Below are 20,141 nucleotides of genomic sequence, written 5' to 3' on the forward strand. Positions count from 1 at the left end.
GCTGGTGCCAAGTAGTCCGTAAGGACCAAATGAGTAGCCCGCTGGCCTGTTCTAAAAATAGCTCCAAAAGCAGCACTTACCAGTGAGCTGTCTCAATTTTTTTAATTTTATATATTTACTGGTAAGCTGGTCTCGTTTTGCTCGACATTTTTAATTCTAAGAGAGACAAAACTCAAATATAATTTGAAAATCCAAGAAAATATTTTAAAGACTTGGTCTTCACTTGTTTGAATAAATTCATTTATTTTTTTACTTTGCTTCTTATGACTTTTAGAAAGACAATTTTAGAGAAAAAATACAACCTTAAAAATGATTTTAGGATTTTTAAACACATATACCTTTTTACCTTTTAAATTCCTTCCTTTTCTTTCCTGACAATTTAAATCAATATTCAAGTATTTTTTTTTATTGTAAAGAATAATAAATACATTTTAATTTAATTCTTCATTTTAGCTTCTGTGTTTTGGCGAATAATGTTTGTGAAATATTTCTTCAAACTTATTATGATTAAAATTCAAAAAAATTATTCTGGCAAATCTAGAAAATCTGTAGAATCAAATTTAAATCTTATTTCAAAGTCTTTTGAATTTCTTTTAAAAAAAAAATTCTGGAAAATCTAGAAGAACTAATGATTTGTCTTTATTAGAAATATAGTTTGGTCCAATTTATTATATATTCTAACAAAGTGCAGATTGGATTTTAACCTATTTAAAACATGTTATCAAAATTCTAAAATTAATCTTAATCAGGAAAAATTACTAATGATGTTCCATAATTAATTTTTTTAGTTTTTTCAAAAAGATTCAAATTTGCTAGTTTTTCTTTTCTTTTTTTCGGTTGAATTTGGAATTTTAAAGAGTCGAAATTGAAGATAAACTATGTTTCAAAATTTAATTTTCATTTTTTTCGTGTTTTCTCCACATTTAAACCGTCCAATTAAGTGTTTTTTTCAACATTTATTCACTACAAAAAAACATTCCGTAAAAGGAAAAAAAATGTATGACGGAATGACAGACGGAAATACCCATTTTTATATATATATAGATTTATTTATTAAAGGTAAATTGAGAAAATTGGATATTTCTGGCAATTTATTTAAGTGTGTATCAAACTGGTAGCCCTTCGCATTAATCAGTACCCAAGAGGTAGCTCTTGGTTTCAAAAACGTTGGTGACCCCTGTTTTAGAGTTTTGACAGTAGTTATGGGGCAAGAGTCTGTTGGAATAAAGAGTGTTTCTTGCCCTCCTCTCGGTCATTTTTTCTTAATAATGATCTGGCAGCAGCCAGCGTCATCTCACAAGACCCTGGGGTGCCATGAATGTCAATCAAGTGACTAAAGTGACGTCATAGTGAAGATTGATGATCTCTAAGTTTTAGGTCTATTTTTTTAATGCCTGGGTGGTCATCGACTGACACACCCTCCACGATCGACCGGTAGCAGATTTTTCGATTTTACATTGTAGAGGAGAAAAAAGGTCCTCCTTTCTGTCCAATACTACATGAAAGTGGTTGGTTTTTGGCATCTTATTTGTCCAGCTTCCATAATAATTTTTGTACACTTTGCAAGAAATACATCGACAGCAAACTCCATGGCTTGTTAGCTTGGGTGCACTAGCTTTCTGAGACTCTTATTTTGTTAGTGCAGGCAGGATGAAGCAGGGTTTTTATTGTGAAGACAGGAACTGTGCAGTCGGTCTTTAGAGTTTTGAAGGGAGGTACGTTTGAACTAAAAAGTGTTTCTTGCCTTCCCGTCGGTCATTTTTTCTTTATAATGATCTGGCAGCAGCCAGCATAAATTCACAAGATCCTCGGATGCCGCAAATGTCAATCAAGTGACGAAAGTGACGTCATACTGAAGATTTATGATCGTTAATTTTTAGATCTATTTTTTTAATGCCTGCCTGCCGGTGGACTGACACACCCTCGCGATTGATGTAATGGGCACCCGTGATATAGATGAATATTAGCCGTGCTAAAAAAAAGATTTGCATCCAATTTGGGATTTTTACTTATTTCAATTTTAAATCGAGAGGAGTTAGATGAGGTGGTTCGGGCATCTGGTCAGAAGGCCCGCGGGCGCCTCCCTCGATGGAGAGACTGCGTCTACCAACTGCCCTGTGAACGCCACAGGATCGCCCGGGAAGAGCTGGACAAAGTAGCTGGGGAGAGGGAAGTCTGGGCTTCTCTGCTTAGTCTGCTGCTTCCCGACTTGACTTCGGATAAGCGGAAGAAGATGTTATATTTTTTCATGTACAAATAGAGTAACTTGCTTTGAAAACATAAGTCAAGGTAACAAATAGATATTTAAATAGTTATATTTATTTTTAACATTAAAAAAAAAGTTTGGAACAATAATACATATTTTTATGCAGCTTTTCCTCATCACAGTCATTGGTAAGCTGGAGCGTCCCAGCTAATTTGAGGCAAGAGGCGGAATACGCCCTAGCCCTGCAAGTACCACCATGATGATCAACAATAAAATATTGTGGCGTAGTAGGCCAATGTATTCATTAAAAAAACGGCAGAGGTTTTATTCAAAAAGTATATTTAATATTTTGGCCACTGTAACATTATACACTGTTTGAGCAGTACCACTGTGTTTGAATATAAGAAAATAAAAACTGTAATTTCATCAAGTGATTATTTTCACAAGTGCAACGCATACCACAGTTTGAGAATCACTAGACTGGTCGTCAGTCAATCCCAGTGCACATATGGACTACTCACATTCAAAATTCATAACTATTGACAATTGAGAGGTTCAAATAAACCAAACATGCATATCTGTGGGGGAGCTGGAGTACCCGGAGAAAACCCACACATTCCTTAAACTTTTGTAATCAAGCAGAAATATCAAACAGCTCAAATGCACCAAGCATGGATAAGGGTGGAGACAGTGTTTTGCATTTCTCCCATCATACTTTGTAATGGATTTAAAAGGGTGTTCATAATATCCATAATGTTCAGTGAGCAGTGTTATGTGTGACCATATGTGTTAACGTTTTTGTGTTAGTTAATCTTTTTTTTGCACGATGACTAGAGAAGGTTGTTTGCATTGGGTCATATGAGTGAAGGCTGCGCACAGTTCTATTTAGCGCATAATTAACGGTAACTGACTGGAAGTACTTGTTCTGTCCACTTAATGATGACAAAACAGCTGTATCAATGTCAGTGTTTTAAATAGCGAGCAAGGTTGCTTAATTAACTCATGCTGTTTCGAGGGCCATATTGAAGACATCGGCGGGCCACAGTCTGGACACTGCTGCATTATATATTACTTTTTACAATTTCAGATGTTCCACCGTAAACCGAACAAGGAACGTTTCTGCAATTCATTGGGAATTTGCCTCCCATATGTAACACTGTGGCCTCTCCCTTTCTCATTTTTGCCTAGAAACATGGCAAAAGCTATTTTCTTTCACCTCCCTTTGCACTGATTTGGCTTCCAATGTGACATTCATCGCAAAAAAGGCCTGAGAAGTATTTTCGGTAGAAGTGCTAATTGCTCAGTAGCTGTCACTATTCATGGTCTTACAAAAGAACAGCTCATTAGCGAGAGAATAATTACAATTAGAAGGCCATTTTAGTTACAATGTACCCTCATGTACCGTCTAAGACTGCGAGGTAACCTTTAAGGGCGCCATCCTAAGCATTGTTACCCTTAAGCAGGGATATTCAACTCAATTGTTTGGAAGGCCACTCTAGTGTTTCTGCTGCAAAAAAAGTTTTTTGAAATTAACTCGTATATTAGGACCCCCGCCACCCTCTTAGGAGGAGAGAGTCCTTGTTATGCTGTAAGGCTGTCTAAAGTAATGAGCTGTGTGAATTAAACAACCATTTGTTCTACAAAAATAAAGTACAAACAGTAGTAATACCAGCGCTGCGGAGAGAAAAACGATCAGTCGGAAGTTCAAGACAGTCTCTAAAATGGTTGCCCGTCTCTCATGCTTTTGTCGAACCGCCTTGACGGTTATCGAAACTGGAAGTTAACTTGACACGTGTGCCGAGTACACCCATTCTTCTTTTTCACTCTGTCTCCAGGCTGGTACTTCCAGACAATATTAAACTCGAGAAAATAATATACGTGTACATATATCATATGTGCACATAACGAAACAGGGAAAAAGAAACCAAATCTAAGGCATTCTATTTTCCTTAAAAGTATAAAATATTGCTTAAACACGGGCCATCAGTTGAATAGCTCAAATGATGAAAATGAGGGGACCTAAAATGGAACCTTGAGGAACACCACGAGTCCAACTAAAGGAGGTGAACAAATGAGTACTGACTGCAAGTAAACAAGTCACAACAACACCTTAGTTCCGGGGTCGGGAACCTTTTTGGCTGAGAGAGCCATGAAAGCCAAATTTTTTAAAGTGTATTACCGTGAGAGCCGTATCATATGTTTTAACACTGAATACAACTAAATGCGTGCATTTTTTAAGTAAGACCTACATTTTTAGAGTATAAGTCTTATGTTTTATATCATTTTTATTCTGAAGCTAACCAATAATAAATAAAATACTTCTTTGGCAAAACTAAATTGGCCCTAGTGTTTGAATGTGAGTGTGAATGTTGTCTGTCTATCTGTGTTGGCCCTGTGATGAGGTGGCGACTTATCCAGGGTGTACACCCCCTTCTGCCCAAATGCAGCTAAGATAGGCTCCAGCAACCCCCGCGACCCCAAAAGGGACAAGCGGTAGAGAATAGATGGATGGACTTCTTACCATTGATGTGACTTATTGAACAGGTGCGGTTGAAAACGGATGGATGGATTAAAATGCATAAGAATGTTTTATATGTTAAACGTTATTTTTAACACCAATTACTGGCGGAATTATTAATTACTAATCATGTTAAGTAATGTCAGCTCAGATGTATTTGAGAACCAGATGCAGTCATCAAAAGAGCCACATCTGGCTCTAGAGCCATAGGTTCCCTACCCCTGCCTTAGTTACATAAATCACATGACAAAAGAAATTCCATCCATCCATTCATTTATACCACTTGTCACTGTTGGGGCGTACGGGGGGTGCTGGAGCCTATCTCACCTGCATTCGGGCGGAATGTGGTGTACACCCTGGACAAGTCGCCACCTCATCACAGGGCCAACACAGATAGACAGAAAACATTCACACACAAGGGCCAATTTAGTGTTGCCAATCAATCTATCCCCAGGTGCAGGTCATAATAAATTGTAATTGCCAAAAAGGCAAGGACTCAGGGTAGTCCCCTGAGGAACGCCTCTATTATGTAAATCACAAGTTTGAACCCCAGTGTTCTATGTTTACTAGCAAGGTTAAAATGTCAATGCAATAATCTGCCAATGTGTTTACACTATTCCAAGTTAATTTTTACCAAGGATTCTCAAACTGTGGTACGTGTACAGCTTGTGCTATGTGGGCTCCCTGTCGTGGTATGCCAAAGAAACACTTGATTAAAGGCCTACTGAAATGAGATTTTCTTATTTAAACGGGGATAGCAGGTCCATTCTATGTGTCATACTTGATCATTTCGCGATATTGCCATATTTTTGCTGAAAGGATTTAGTAGAGAACATTGACGATAAAGTTTGCAACTTTTGGTTGCTAATAAAAAAGCCTTGCCTTTACCGGAAGTAGCAGACGATGTGCGCGTGACGTCAGTGGTTGTAGAGCTCCTCACATCCTCACATTGTTTACAATCATAGCCACCAGCACCTAGAGCGATTCATACCGAGAAAGCGACAATTTCCCCATTAATTTGAGCGAGGATGAAAGATTTGTGGATGAGGATAGTGAGAATGAAGGATTAGAAAAAAAAAAGACGAGGGCAGCGAGAGCGATTCAGATGTTATTAGACACATTTACTAGGATAATTCTGGAAAATCCTTTATCTACCTTTTGTGTTACTAGTTTTTGAAAGAGATTATATGGTACCTGAAAGTCGGAGGGGTGTGGTGACCGCCAGTGTCTCAGGTGGGAGGAGGTAATAGTCCGCAGCTGCAGCAGGACGTAAGCTCCGCTCATAACTACGGTAAGAGCCGACTTATTACCACAATTTTCTTGACATTTGGTCGGGATCCACGTTCGCTTGACCGCTCTGTTCCATAGTAAAGCTTCACCTTCGGGAATTTTAAACAAGGAAAGACCGGCTGTGTTTGTGTTGCTAAAGGCTAAAAGCTTCCCACCTCCATCTCTCTACTTTGACTTCTCCATTAGTAATTGAACAAATTGCAAAAGATTCAGCAACACATATGTCCAGAATACTGTGTAATTATGCGATTAAAGCAGACTACTTATAGCTTGGATCGGGCTGGAAAAAAATGTCCGCTACAACCGGTGATGTCAAACGCACGCGTCATCATACTGCAACGTTTTCAACAGGACACTTCGCGGGAAATTAAAAACTGCAATTTAGTAAACTAAAAAGGCTGTATTAGCATGTGTTGCAATGTTAGTATTTCATCATTGATATATAAACTATCAGACTGCGTGGTCAGTAGTAGTGGGTTTCAGTAGGCTTTTAAAGCATAGTGTCTTATTTTCCTGTATTCAAACACTGCGTCACTGTTCAAACTGTGTGTGATGTTACAGTGGCCAAAAATATTAAATATACTCTGCCTAGCTTTTTAATGAATACTTAGGCCCACTACGCTACTGCATATTAATGTTGGTCACTATGGTGGCACTTGGAGAGACAAGTTTCTTCTGAAATGGTACTTGAAAAAAGTTCAAGAACCACTGCTCAACAACAGGAGCACTCTACTGATTTCAGCAATTTTTTTTTTGCAAAAAACATTTGGCCTCTAGGTTTTGAAATGATCTAAACCGCAGGCTGCCAGTTGAATAGCCCTGCCCTAAAAGTCCAAATGATGTGAGTGTATTAACATATTATCACATCTCCGACTTAACTTTGCATTTCCTCCCTCCAGCTTCACTCTCTGACCCAGTCGATAGATGAAGCCCTCCGTGGTTGGAGCATGTCAGAAGGTGGAGAAGGCAAAGGCCTCCTCATGGACCCCAGTGCCCTTAGAGCAGCTGCTGAGAGTGCCTGCCTGCCCCGCAGCGCCAGTTCTCTTCTCATGGCCTTCAGGGACGTGACGGTGCACATTGACAGCAATAGCTCCTACACCATCTCCTCCGCCACCACCACCACAACCACCGCCTCGCTGGGCAACGCAGCCCAGCCGGGCAGCAGAAAGACCTCCTTGAGCGCAATGGGCGGGGTAGAGTTCGGAGGAGGAGACGGGTTTTCAGCGGAAGGGATGGAGCCGGAGTTTCCCGCACCTCCCCCCAGCGAGGAGCTGGAAATGGTGGATCCTGGGTCAAGAAGGGGATCTGCCGTGCCCCTCCCAGGGGTGGGGGGATTTCTAGAAGGGGATAACCTCCTAGGCAGAGTGGGGTCCACCTCCACGTCTACCTCCACGTCCACCACCATTGCAACCTCCACCCTGTCCAACCAGCAGCCTGCTCAGATTTACACCCAGTACCAGCAGTACCACTACACGCACCCCCAGCAGGTGGCAGCGGGCACCAGTCCTGACGCCCTTCAGGCTCTGGTGGTCTCCTTGCCCAGGGACCGATGCCAGGATCCAGCTTCCTGCCGCTCTCCCACCTTCTCCACTGACACTCACCGCAAACGGCTCTATCGTATTGGACTCAACCTCTTCAATGTGTGAGTGCAAGAACAACAAAACACACACGCACATGATATTATGATAAAAGACGGAATTTTACTCAATAACTGTCGCAGTTTTACAAGAAAAGCTTAACATTTTGGCAATTTGATGAAAAGAGTCGAAATTTTTCTCGACAAAAGTCACAATTTCTATAAGAAAACTTAAAAATGTTGGCAATATTATAATAATAATAATAATAATCGGAATTTTACTCGGCAAAATTATCAAAGAAGTCATCATTTTACTCAAAAAATGTCACTGTTTTACAAGAACAACAAAAAAATTGGCAATATTGTGATAAAAGTAGGAATTTTACATGACAAATGTAACCATTTTGCATTAAAAAATAATGGTTTTACATAAAAAAGTAATGATTTTATGAGAAAATATTGCAATGTTACAGAAACAGAAAGTATATGAGAAATTGTTCCCAAATTTATAAGAAAGAAGTCGACACATTGTAAGAAGAAGACTGTTTTTAGTTTAGTTTTTGTTTTTTTGAATGGTTTGATTGTAATTGGTTTTTAATCTTCATTATTTACTTCAAGTTATGACAGTATGTCTTTATATACATATCTATTTAAATGTTTAAATACATTTTGGCCAACGGGGGCACATTTCAATTTTTTACACACACGTGTTATTACATATGTTGGCCAGAGGGGGAGCACTTCACCATTTTTTTTTTACACACACTTGTTGTTTAATGTGTTGGCCAGAGGGGGAGCACTTTTAAAACCGACACACAGTCAATTTGAAAACTCCCTCCTTTTTGAGACCACCCTAATTTAGATAGATTTCACCACCAGGGGTGCAAATGAGACATTCTCAATTAGATGCAATGGTTTTCCGTATTGGGACCATGATTTTGGTCGTAACTAGTTCACCAGTCCTCATATGGAAGCTACTTTTCCTTGTTGATGTCTCAAGAAGGTTACAAATACAAGAACACACACACACACACACACACACACAAACACACACACACACATACACACACACACACACACACACACACACACACCTTAGAGATATAAAAGAGAGCAAGGAGGGCATGAACAAAGAGAAAGAAGCCATAAATAGAACGCACGCCTGGCCTGCACTTATTATTATGACGATTAGTTATTACGAATTAAAGTTGATTAAGTCGCATGCATCGCTGACAGCGGCTCTGACCCCGGTGTCCACAGCTAACGGCTTTTGTGCATGAATGCACTCGCCTTTTCTTTTCTTTATTTCATAAGCTTGTCTTTCTTCACACACACACGCACACACACACACACACACACACATACAGACACACACACACACACATTCAGCACCTTCTTAAGTATTTTCATTCTCTCCACTTTACAATATTTTCTCCTCATAAAAAGTTATTACACTGCTTATGAAGTAGATTAAAAATGTTAAACCCTTTTAAAGTGATATATTTACACCTGAGGACACAATTAATAGATCTGGAGGAACTTTTGAACATTTCTCAACAATTCTGCCCAATATTTGCAATATTCATAACATTATTGATGGTAAAGCATTCTTCAATGACATACCTTCTCAGGTGTAAAATTCATCTTTTAAGATATTTTCATGCAAGACTTTGAGAAAACTTACCCGATCCAAAATATTAACCTCCTTGTAAGTCTGAGCTTTAAAAACACACCTGAGCGTTCAAATAGCAGGTAATTAACACTATATAATAGGGACGTATCTCACGGTACATGGTACAATATAATCACAATATTAAAGTACCAGTAGAGTGAAAAAACAAGTTTCCTCTTTATTGACGTTATTATTATATACAATAGAGGCCGAAAGTTTGGACATAACTTCTGATTCAATGCGTTTCCTTTATCTTCATCACTATTTAATTGTACATTGTCACAAACGGCATCACAACTATGAATGAACACATGTAGAGTTATGTACTTAACCAAAAAAGGTGAAATAACGTGTTTTATATTCTATTTTTTTCAAAATAGCCACCCTTTCCTATGATTACTGCTTTGTACACACTTGGCCTTCTCTTGGAGAGCATGAAGAGGTTTGAGAAATGGTTTTCACATCACAGGTGTGCTTGAAGTTTTGTTTTGTTTAATACAATTCTACCCAAACATTTAATAGAGACAAATGAAAATAAGGCTACAATACAACTATCCAACGCTTTTATTTTCTAAGTAATGCTGTACATCTGTACATCAGTTTTGAGCATGGACAATATTCGTCTGTGTGGCTGGACAGGACAGATAAAAAAAAAAAAAAAATCAAAATTAATGTTCGATTTTTTTGGATCGATTAATAATAGTTCCAAATAAGAATCGCAAGTCATTCGAAAATAGATTTTTTTTTTACACCCCTAATTCATTTGCAATGAAATTTAGCTAAACATGAATAGTATATGAATTATTATAGAAATGAATATGAATAGTATATGTAAACAGCTGGACAAGGCTTTAATAGTTTTTTTTAATCATTAATTTATTTAAATTTTTTAAAGTCTACTTATCACATTTAAAAAAAAATGGATGGATGGACTTATCACATTTTTTAATGCTAAATACTGGTGGTGTCATATGTGTACAGATTGTGTCTGCTGATATATTTGTGTTGTAGTTGTAAAAATATAAATTTTATATATATATATATATATATATATATATATATATATATATATATATATATATATCAATATATACCAATAAAAAAGGCAGATATCGATATATGTCAAAATGCAGAAATCGATATATGCCAAATACCAAATATCGGCGCCAATAATCGGTAGATCCCTAATCTTTAAGGGGAATACAAACTGTGAACATAATAAAACAATCACTTACTGTACAATGTCCACTCTCACTGGGACGCCGACTGATGGGATGTTTATATCTTCCCGTTTAGATGAAAAATCAATCATAAACTTTCTGAAGGTTTAAAAAAAGAGGACGCAAACAAACATCTTTTTGTGTCCATTTCTCCATTTCCGAGTCAAAGTTGCATGTCAAAGTTGACCAACTTTTCAGTTTATGCCCACAACCTTCTATTATCCAGGTTAGAGGCATGATTTATAATCTATAATTAACTTTCACCAACTCAGGGGCGATACAGCAGATCAACAGCTCAATATGTCAATATCAATCAATCAATCAATGTTTACTTATATAGCCCTAAATCACTAGTGTCTCAAAGGGCTGCACAAACCACCACGACATCCTCGGTAGGCCCACATAAGGGCAAGGAAAACTCACACCCAGTGGGACATCGGTGACAATAATGACCCAGTGGGACGTCGGTGACAATGATGACTATGAGAACCTTAGAGAGGAGGAAAGCAATGGATGTCGAGCGGGTCTAACATGATACTGTGAAAGTTCAATCCACAATGGATCCAACACAGTCGCGAGAGTCCAGTCCAAAGCGGATCCAACACAGCAGCGAGAGTCCCGTTCACAGCGGAGCCAGCAGGAAACCATCCCAAGCGGAGGCGGATCAGCAGCGCAGAGATGTCCCCAGCTGATACATAGGCAAGCAGTACATGGCCACCGGATCGGACCGGACCCCCTCCACAGGGGAGAGTGGGACATAGAAGAAAAAGAAAAGAAACAGCAGATCAACTGGTCTAAAAAGGGAGTCTATTTAAAGGCTAGAGTATACAAATGAGTTTTAAGGTGAGACTTAAATGCTTCTACTGAGGTGGCATCTCGAACTGTTACCGGGAGGGCATTCCAGAGTACTGGAGCCCGAACGGAAAACGCTCTATAGCCCGCAGACTTTTTTTGGGCTTTGGGAATCACTAACAAGCCGGAGTCCTTTGAACGCAGATTTCTTGCCGGGACATATGGTACAATACAATCGGCAAGATAGGATGGAGCTAGACCGTGTAGTATTTTATACGTAAGTAGTAAAACCTTAAAGTCACATCTTAAGTGCACAGGAAGCCAGTGCAGGTGAGCCAGTACAGGCGTAATGTGATCAAACTTTCTTGTTCTTGTCAAAAGTCTAGCAGCCGCATTTTGTACCAACTGTAATCTTTTAATGCTAGACATGGGGAGACCCGAAAATAATACGTTACAGTAGTCGAGGCGAGACGTAACAAACGCATGGATAATGATCTCAGCGTCTTTAGTGGACAGAATGGAGCGAATTTTAGCGATATTACGGAGATGAAAGAAGGCCGTTTTAGTAACGCTTTTAATGTGTGCCTCAAAGGAGAGAGTTGGGTCGAAGATAATACCCAGATTCTTTACCGTGTCGCCTTGTTTAATTGTTTGGTTGTCAAATGTTAGAGTTGTATTATTAAATAGAGTTCGGTGTCTAGCAGGACCGATAATCAGCATTTCCGTTTTTTTGGCGTTGAGTTGCAAAAAGTTAGCGGACATCCATTGTTTAATTTCATTAAGACACGCCTCCAGCTGACTACAATCCGGCGTGTTGGTCAGCTTTAGGGGCATGTAGAGTTGGGTGTCATCAGCATAACAGTGAAAGCTAACACCGTATTTGCGTATGATGTCACCTAGCGGCAGCATGTAGATGCTGAAGAGTGCAGGGCCAAGGACCGAACCCTGGGGAACTCCACACGTTACCTTAACGTAGTCCGAGGTCACATTGTTATGGGAGACACACTGCATCCTATCAGTAAGATAAGAGTTAAACCAAGACAAGGCTAAGTCTGACATACCAATTCGTGTTTTGATACGTTCTAATAAAATATTATGATCGGCGGTATCGAAAGCAGCGCTAAGATCGAGGAGCAGCAACATAGATGACGCATCAGAATCCATCGTTAGCAATAGATCATTAGTCATTTTTGCGAGGGCTGTCTCCGTGGAGTGATTTGCTCTGAAACCGGATTGAAATGTTTCACATAGATTGTTAGACGCTAAGTGTTCATTTAACTGCTCCGCAACAATTTTTTCAAGGATTTTTGAAATAAAGGGAAGGTGAGACACCGGTCGGTAGTTTACCATGAGGTCAGGATCGAGGTTAGGTCTTTTAAGAAGAGGATGAATAACCGCTTTTTTGAATGCTAGGGGAACAGTGCCCGAGGAGAGTGATAAGTTTATAATATTTAGCACTGATGGACCTAATAATACAAAGAGCTCCTTGATCAGTTTCCCAGGAAGAGGGTCAAGTAAGCATGTTGTCTGTTTTATTCCATTTACACGTTGTAACAATTCCTCTAATGTTATTTCCTCAAAACGAGAGAAACTATTTTGGAGGGCAGAATCCGCCCTATATACCATCGTATCAGTGTTAATAGAACCCCGTTGTAGCTGGGACGCATTGTCTTTAATCTCCTTTCTAATGACTTCAATTTTCTTACTAAAGAATTGCATAAAGTCATCAGCTGAGTGGGTTGAGCTACTGGAAGGGGTCCCTTGTTGGGTTAGCGATGCTACCGTACTAAACAAAAATTTAGGATCGTTTTTATTACGGTGGATGAGATTTGAGTAATATTTAGCTTTAGCTAAGGTAAGCATGCATTTATAAGTTATTAAACCATCACTCCATGCTTGATGGTGCACCTCAAGTTTAGTCGTGCGCCATTTGCGTTCCAGCTTTCTACATAATAATTTCTGAGCTCTAGTTTCTTCTGTAAACCACGGGGTGCGCTTTTTTGGAGCCTTTTTTAACTTTAGCGGTGCTATGTTATCAATGGTTTCGCGCAGGGTGTCGTTAAAGTTGTTAGTGAGGTTATCAATAGAGCCCACATACTTTGGGAATGGTGCCATAACCGAGGGCAGTAGGTCAGCAAGAGTTGTCGTTGTGGCCGTATTAATGTTGCGGCTGCTATAGCAGTTATTATTATTATTAGTTTGACGAACATGCGTCTGAACCTCGAATTTTATAAGGTAATGATCGGACAATACTTTAGTATACGGGAGTATCGTAACTTTGGAGACGGTGATACCCCTGACAAGCACTAGGTCTATCGTATTACCGTTGCGATGCGTGGGTTCATTTATTATTTGTGTGAGACCACAGCTATCAATTACAGTCTGGAGCGCTACGCACGGTGGGTCCGATGGGGTATTCATATGGATATTAAAGTCCCCCATTATGATTATATTATCGGCGTGTGTCACTAGATCAGCAACGAACTCTGAGAATTCATTGATAAAGTCCGAATAGGGCCCTGGGGGGCGGTAGATAACAGCCAGGTGTAGAGGCAGCGGTGTGACAGACTTCATAGTAAGCATCTCAAACGATTTATATTTATTATTTATGTTAGGACTAAGGTTAAAGTTTTCGTTGTATATTAGTGCGACCCCCCTACCCCTTTTAAGCGGACGGGCAATATGCGCATGTGTAAAGTTAGGAGGACATGCCTCATTTAGCGCAAAAAAGTCGTTTGGTTTAAGCCAGGTTTCGCTGAGACCGATGACCTTAAGATTGTTGTCTCTGATAATATCATTAACTAATAACGTTTTGGGAGACAATGATCTTATGTTTAAAAAACCTATATTATAGGTAGTGGGCTGTTTTAGGGAGTTTTTGATCAAATTATCCGTAGTAGCAATATTAATAATGTTGTGTTTATTATGCCCAGTGCATTTAGTATAGTTACGACCATATCTAGGAATTGATACGACAGGAATTTTCCGATTGTTTGTTTGTTGCTTTGATAAACTGCACGCATCATGGTTAGCCACCTCAGTAACGGGGATTTTCCGATTGTTTGTTTGTTGCTTTGATAAACTGCACGCATCATAGTTAGCCACCTCAGTAACACACATGTCCAACTCTGAAACACTCAAAGCAGAAAAAACGTGTTCTAATTTAACTGACTCCTTACCCAGACCAGTAGTCTCGCATTTTCCATTTAAATCTGGCTGCAGGATGGAGGGAAGTGGTGTTCTGTGGGGATTAGCCTTCTGCTTTGTTTTTAGCCCCGCTCGACATCCGCGTTTCCGATCACACCGCTGGCGTCTGCTCCGTAGACGGCCCCCGCTGCTACTAGACTCCCCTGCTTCACAGGCCGCTGGATGTAGCCGCCAACGTATTCCCATGCTAGTTAGCACGTCTAGCACGCACGCGTCTATCAGTCAAAAACGGCCCGATATGTCCACATCCAGAAGTGTCTGGCGGTCGTACGTGATCACGGAGTGACCACGATGTGAGCCAGCCATAAAGTCTGTGGAATTGTCCGGTATTTCTGCCAAATGTTTCATCTTTAGCAGGAGCTCCGCGAGGACGCAGCCCGTCCGGGCGCCGTCATCTTGGAATCTTATATAGCATCTTAAGCTAGTTAGCTCTCTGTACAGCACTTATAAAAACAATATTGAGAATTGTTTGTTAACATTCAGGCCACGAGATGTAAATGGAATATTTTTGGTGTTTTTTCTGATGTTTTTTTGGTAGTTTTTGGATGTTTTTTAAAGGAATTTATGGGCAGAACAGTGTACTCCCATCAGCTGCATTGTTTGCCACCTCTTACTTGTCGTATTTTAGGACTTTTTTGGGTTGTAACCAAAAAAAAAAGGTTTCCAACCAAGATAATAATTATTACCCCAAAAAAACTATTTAAAACCAACACTTTTAACATGGTATTTTAATCTTTTTTTTATTATGATTTGAAATCAATTTATTTGAGTATAAATATTTTTTGGTTGCAAATCCATTATTTTTGGTGTTAAATCTTTTTTTTTTTTTTGGTTATGACCCTCTCAGACATCCTCCCATCAGTCTCGGTCGTCTTAGACCCCCCCCCCAACATTCATCAACCCCACTTTTCAATCAGAAAGGCTATAGTCCAAGGGTGTCAAACTTGTTTTCATTAAGGGTCACAACGCAGTCATAGCTTCCCTCGGAGGACCACTTTTAACTTTGTTAAAATGTATAATTGCGTCATATTTATCATATGTTTTACTCATGGAAAACTTGCCTGGTCAAGGTGACTGACATGCAGATATTTAGTTTACGGGTGTCCTGATTCAATGTTGATATCGGTCTGATATCAGCAAAAAAACAAGTACCGAATGTGTCAGGCTTACTACTGAGATTTAGGTCATATTTTGGTTTTCCTGTGTTTTGGTGTTTTAATTCCAGTCCAGTGTTATTTGTAGTTTCTACTTAATGTTTATAATCACTTCCTGTCTTGGTGCTTTTGTTTTGTCAGTATTTCCTGTTTGGTCTCTGTGTTTTGAAGCACCTTTACTTTCGGTTCCATGTCCTGTCAGAACACCTGATTCTCATAATTACTTCTATTGAGTTCCACCTGGGTCCCTCCTTTAGTGCTGGATCATTTTACTTTCTAGACTAATGCTTAGTCTGCTGTTTTTGTTTGGTCCCTGCTTCCTGTGACTATTAAGTTAGTTTGCATTCCGCCTGCTATCTCTACATCTTTGGGGTCACGCTGCAGGCAATGTCCACCAAAATCGTGACGGGATGAAATGGGCTTTCATTAAAAAATGTCCGATATAAGTGCCTATACAAGCAGTCCTGCAGCGTGTTTACAGACAGTAAACACCAAAAAGTCCTCCAATAACCACACAAGGTTGGTCTTTTCTTGTATTTTAAAAGTAAACATGGTATGTAAGCTATAGGCTACTAGGAGCTAGCAGCTACACAACAGCTCCGACCACCACTAAACTATAATTCAGAATCATACACCAGTGGGACTGCGATCAGATGGCGACTTGTCCAGGGTGTACACTGCTTTCCGCCCGATTGTAGCTGAGATATGCACCAGCATCCCCCGCGACCCAAAAGGGAATAAGCGGCAGAATGGATGGATGGATGGATGGACACCAGTGGGAGTGGCAGTAACGAGGAGGGCAGATACTGGATTCGTACCAGGAACCATGCCGTCCCAATAAGTGTCCATAATTGAACGCATGTTGCTGTCTAAAACAGCATATTTGTCAATATAAACAAGAATTAATTATAGCTTGGTGACACAGGGGTTTGTGCATATGCCTCACAATACGTAGGTCCTGAGTTCAATCCCAGGCTCGGGATGTTTCTGTGTGGAGTTTGCATGTTCTCCCCGTGACTGCGTGGGTACTCCGGCTTCCTCCCACCTCCAAAAACCTGCACCTGGGGATAGGTTGATTGGCAACACTAAATTGACCCTAGTGTGTGAATGTGAGTGTGAATGTTGTCTGTCTATCTGTGTTGGCCCTGTGGTGAGGTGGCAACTTGTCCAGGGTGTACTCCACTTTCCGCCTGAATGCAGCTGAGATAGGCTCCAGCACCCTCTGCGACCCCAAAAGGGACAAGCGGTAGGAAATGGATGGATGGATAGTTGCATGCTACTTACATATACAAAGTTTCCAAGGCAGAAGCGCATTAAAAAAATCTACAGTAACAAATGTGTCCGCATTATTCAACTTCCTATGTCATTAGCTTAATGTAATGAATTATTGTGGTCACTAGGTGTCGCCGAAAGCAATTAACACCAATTTCAACTTCAGGACGAATAAGTAAATTCCAGACAGTTGTCAATACATTTTAATTTCACCTCATCAAGCCTTTTTCTAATATTCCACACTACAAAACAGTACAAGTATGTATGATTTCCGCTGCTATCAGTATCGGCCAATAATCAAAGCTCCAATATCGGTATTGTATCGCAAGTGAAAAAGTTGTATCAGGACACCGTAGTTAAGGGCTACTGAAATGAGATTTTCTTATTTAAACGGGGATAGCAGGTCCATTTTATGTGTCATACTTGATCATTTCGCGATATTGCCATATGTTTGCTGAAAGGATTTAGTAGAGAACATCCACGATAAAGTTTGCAACTTTTGATGCTGATAAAAAAGCCTCGCCTTTACCGGGAGTCGCAGACGATGACGTCACAAGGGTGAGGGCTCCTAACATCCTCACATTGTTTTTAATGGGAGCCACCAGCAGCAAGAGCTATTCGGACCGAGAAAACGACAATTTCCCCATTAATTTGAGCGAGGATGAAAGATTTGTGGATGATGATATTGATAGCGAAGGACTAGAAAATAATACTACTAATAAAATAAACTAAAAAGCGACGGCATCGGCAGTGTAAGCGTTTCAGATGTAATTAGACACATTTACTAAGATAATTCTGGAAGATCCCTTATCTGCTTATTGTTTTAATAGTGTTTTAGTGAGATTATAAAGACATACCTCGAGGTCGGATGGCTGCGGTGAACACGCAGTGTCTCAGAGAGAAGCCGAGGAGCTAAGCTCACAGCTGCCTTTTAAACAGCTACCGCAGGAGGACGAATAATCCAATGATGTCTCCGGTAAGATATATATCACAATTTTCCAATCCAAAAACATGCTGGTTGACGTAGAGAAACATGTTCGCTTGACCGCTCTGTGTTAAAAACAAAGAAACACCGGCTGTGTCTCGGTGCTAAAGACAGCTGCAATACACCGCTTTCCACCAACAGCATTGTTCCTTATAGTCTCCATTATTGAACAGATTTCAAAAGATTCAGCAACACAGATGTCCAAATTACTGTGTAATTATGCGATGAAAAGAGACGACTTTTAGCCGTAAATGGTGCGGAGCTAATATATCCTGACAGTCCGTGACGTCACACGCACGCGTCATCATTCCGCGATGTTTTCAACAGGATACCTCGCGGGAAATTTAAAATTGCAATTTAGTAAACTAAAAAGGCCGTATTGGCATGGGTTGCAATGTTAATGTTTAATCATTGATATATAAACTAGTATATAAACAGACTGCGTGGTGGGTAGTAGTGGGTTTCAGTAGGCCTTTAAGGTTTGTTTTTTTTTCAAATCCCATTTTTTAAAATATATTTTTTGTATGATCAGATTTATAATTGTGATTTTTGTTGTTGTTGTTGATTTCAAAAAAGGGGATATTAACTAATAAGTATATTAATAAATGTAACTTGGTGTCTTCTGGCAGGAACCCGGAGAAAGGCATCCACTTCCTGATCACGCGTGGCTTCGTCCCGGACACGGCCATCGGCGTGGCTCACTTTCTGCTGCAAAGGAAAGGTCTGAGCAGGCAGATGATTGGAGAGTTTCTGGGCAACAGCAAGCTGCAGTTCAACAGAGATGTTCTCGAGTGAGTCCTCTCTATTCATATACAATCAACTGGACACCACTTTTTTTGTTGTTGTCATGGTCCTTTTCGCAGAAGTCATCTTGACCTACATAGTGACAATGAAACACACATACACGCTAACAATGATGCATGCTTAGTTGGGCTTCGCACAATATTTCTCATATACAGTCATGTAAATAACTGTCAATGAAATTATATTAAATGGTTTATTTTTTACTATTATAAAGGATCCTACAACTCAGGATTCAAATTAATCTAAACAAAAAACAGGGTACAGGTTTCAAAAGCTACTCTCGGCTGCTGAGTAAGCGCAGGGATGGTCTGTAAAAAGTATTTTAAAAATATATTGTTAAAATGTTTTAATGTTGATTTAGTTTACTATTGTTATTGTTATTGTTATTATCATTGGTAGTAGTAGTAGTGGAAGTGGTATTTTTATTTTTATAAATATTATTACTATAGTTTTTATTGCGTATTAATTTATTCCACATGTCCATATGTTTTTTAGTTATCTACATTATATATCTCGTGCATGGAAAACATTTGTTTATCAAGTGAAAACGACAAAAAAAATTCTTGAAAATTGTGAATATACTTAGAATCAAAATAAATAAGAATTGTGATTTGTATGTAAATCTATTTTTTCCAGCACCCCTAATTTAATTATTATAAATAATTGTATTAACGTTATTAGAATTATTATAATATTGTTATTACTAATAATACTACTAATAATCATATATGTTAGTAATTTATTAATAAAAAATGTTATCATTATTTACAAATTAATATTATTCTTAATATATTTGTATTTATCTAGTCTTTATTGTAATTCTTTCTTTTATTTGAAAAAGAAAAAACATTTGTTTCTCAGGTCACAACAAATACGTATAAATAGTATGAAAATGTTAAATAAAAGAGTACAAAACAAATGATTATAATGAAATAATAATGATTATTGTTGTTAAAAGGTATGACAGGGAAAAGCCGGTAGAATACTTTGACATGCAGTTTTCAACAGTCGGGATTTTTTTTTTTTTTTTGGCTTACCACGGAGAGACAACTTTAGGTTTAGTATGAATAATTCACCACAGCTTTCCAGACTTGATGTGAGCCATTAAAGGATTTTTTTCAGCAATTGAACATCGGCCATCTTTCAAAAGTTTCAGTGGGGATTGAAAATAAGGCCACGAGGCAAAAAATAAAATAAAAAAAAGAAGCGCAAACAGAAGAAAGCCACAGAATGAATGAGGTATTCTCAATCTTATACGGGTCGAGACAGAAATTTTTCCACATTTCTCGATAATATTACAACTTTTTTTCATAACGTAATGATTGAATGCGTTTAAATGTACAACGCTTTTCTTGTAACTTCACGTTATTCATAAAATATCTGACAAAATTAACATTCTATTCTCTTACAACTATAATGCCTTTTTTTGTAGTATTCCGACTTTA

The 20,141-nt window shown here is 39.0% G+C and overlaps 1 protein-coding gene across 3 annotated transcripts in view; it reads left to right on the forward strand.

Annotated features, from left to right (window-relative positions):
- Positions 1–20,141, forward strand: part of LOC133549388 (IQ motif and SEC7 domain-containing protein 3-like) — a 147,135-nt gene that overhangs the window by 54,363 nt on the left and 72,631 nt on the right. For all 3 annotated transcript variants that reach the window (XM_061894752.1, XM_061894753.1, XM_061894754.1), the window contains exons 5-6: positions 6,914–7,656; positions 18,522–18,683. In XM_061894752.1, the coding sequence (XP_061750736.1) occupies positions 6,914–7,656; positions 18,522–18,683 (905 nt within the window). The remainder of the gene's footprint in view (positions 1–6,913; positions 7,657–18,521; positions 18,684–20,141) is intronic.

The sequence above is a fragment of the Nerophis ophidion genome, linkage group LG03 (assembly GCF_033978795.1).
Source record: "Nerophis ophidion isolate RoL-2023_Sa linkage group LG03, RoL_Noph_v1.0, whole genome shotgun sequence".
Classification (NCBI taxonomy): domain Eukaryota; kingdom Metazoa; phylum Chordata; class Actinopteri; order Syngnathiformes; family Syngnathidae; genus Nerophis; species Nerophis ophidion.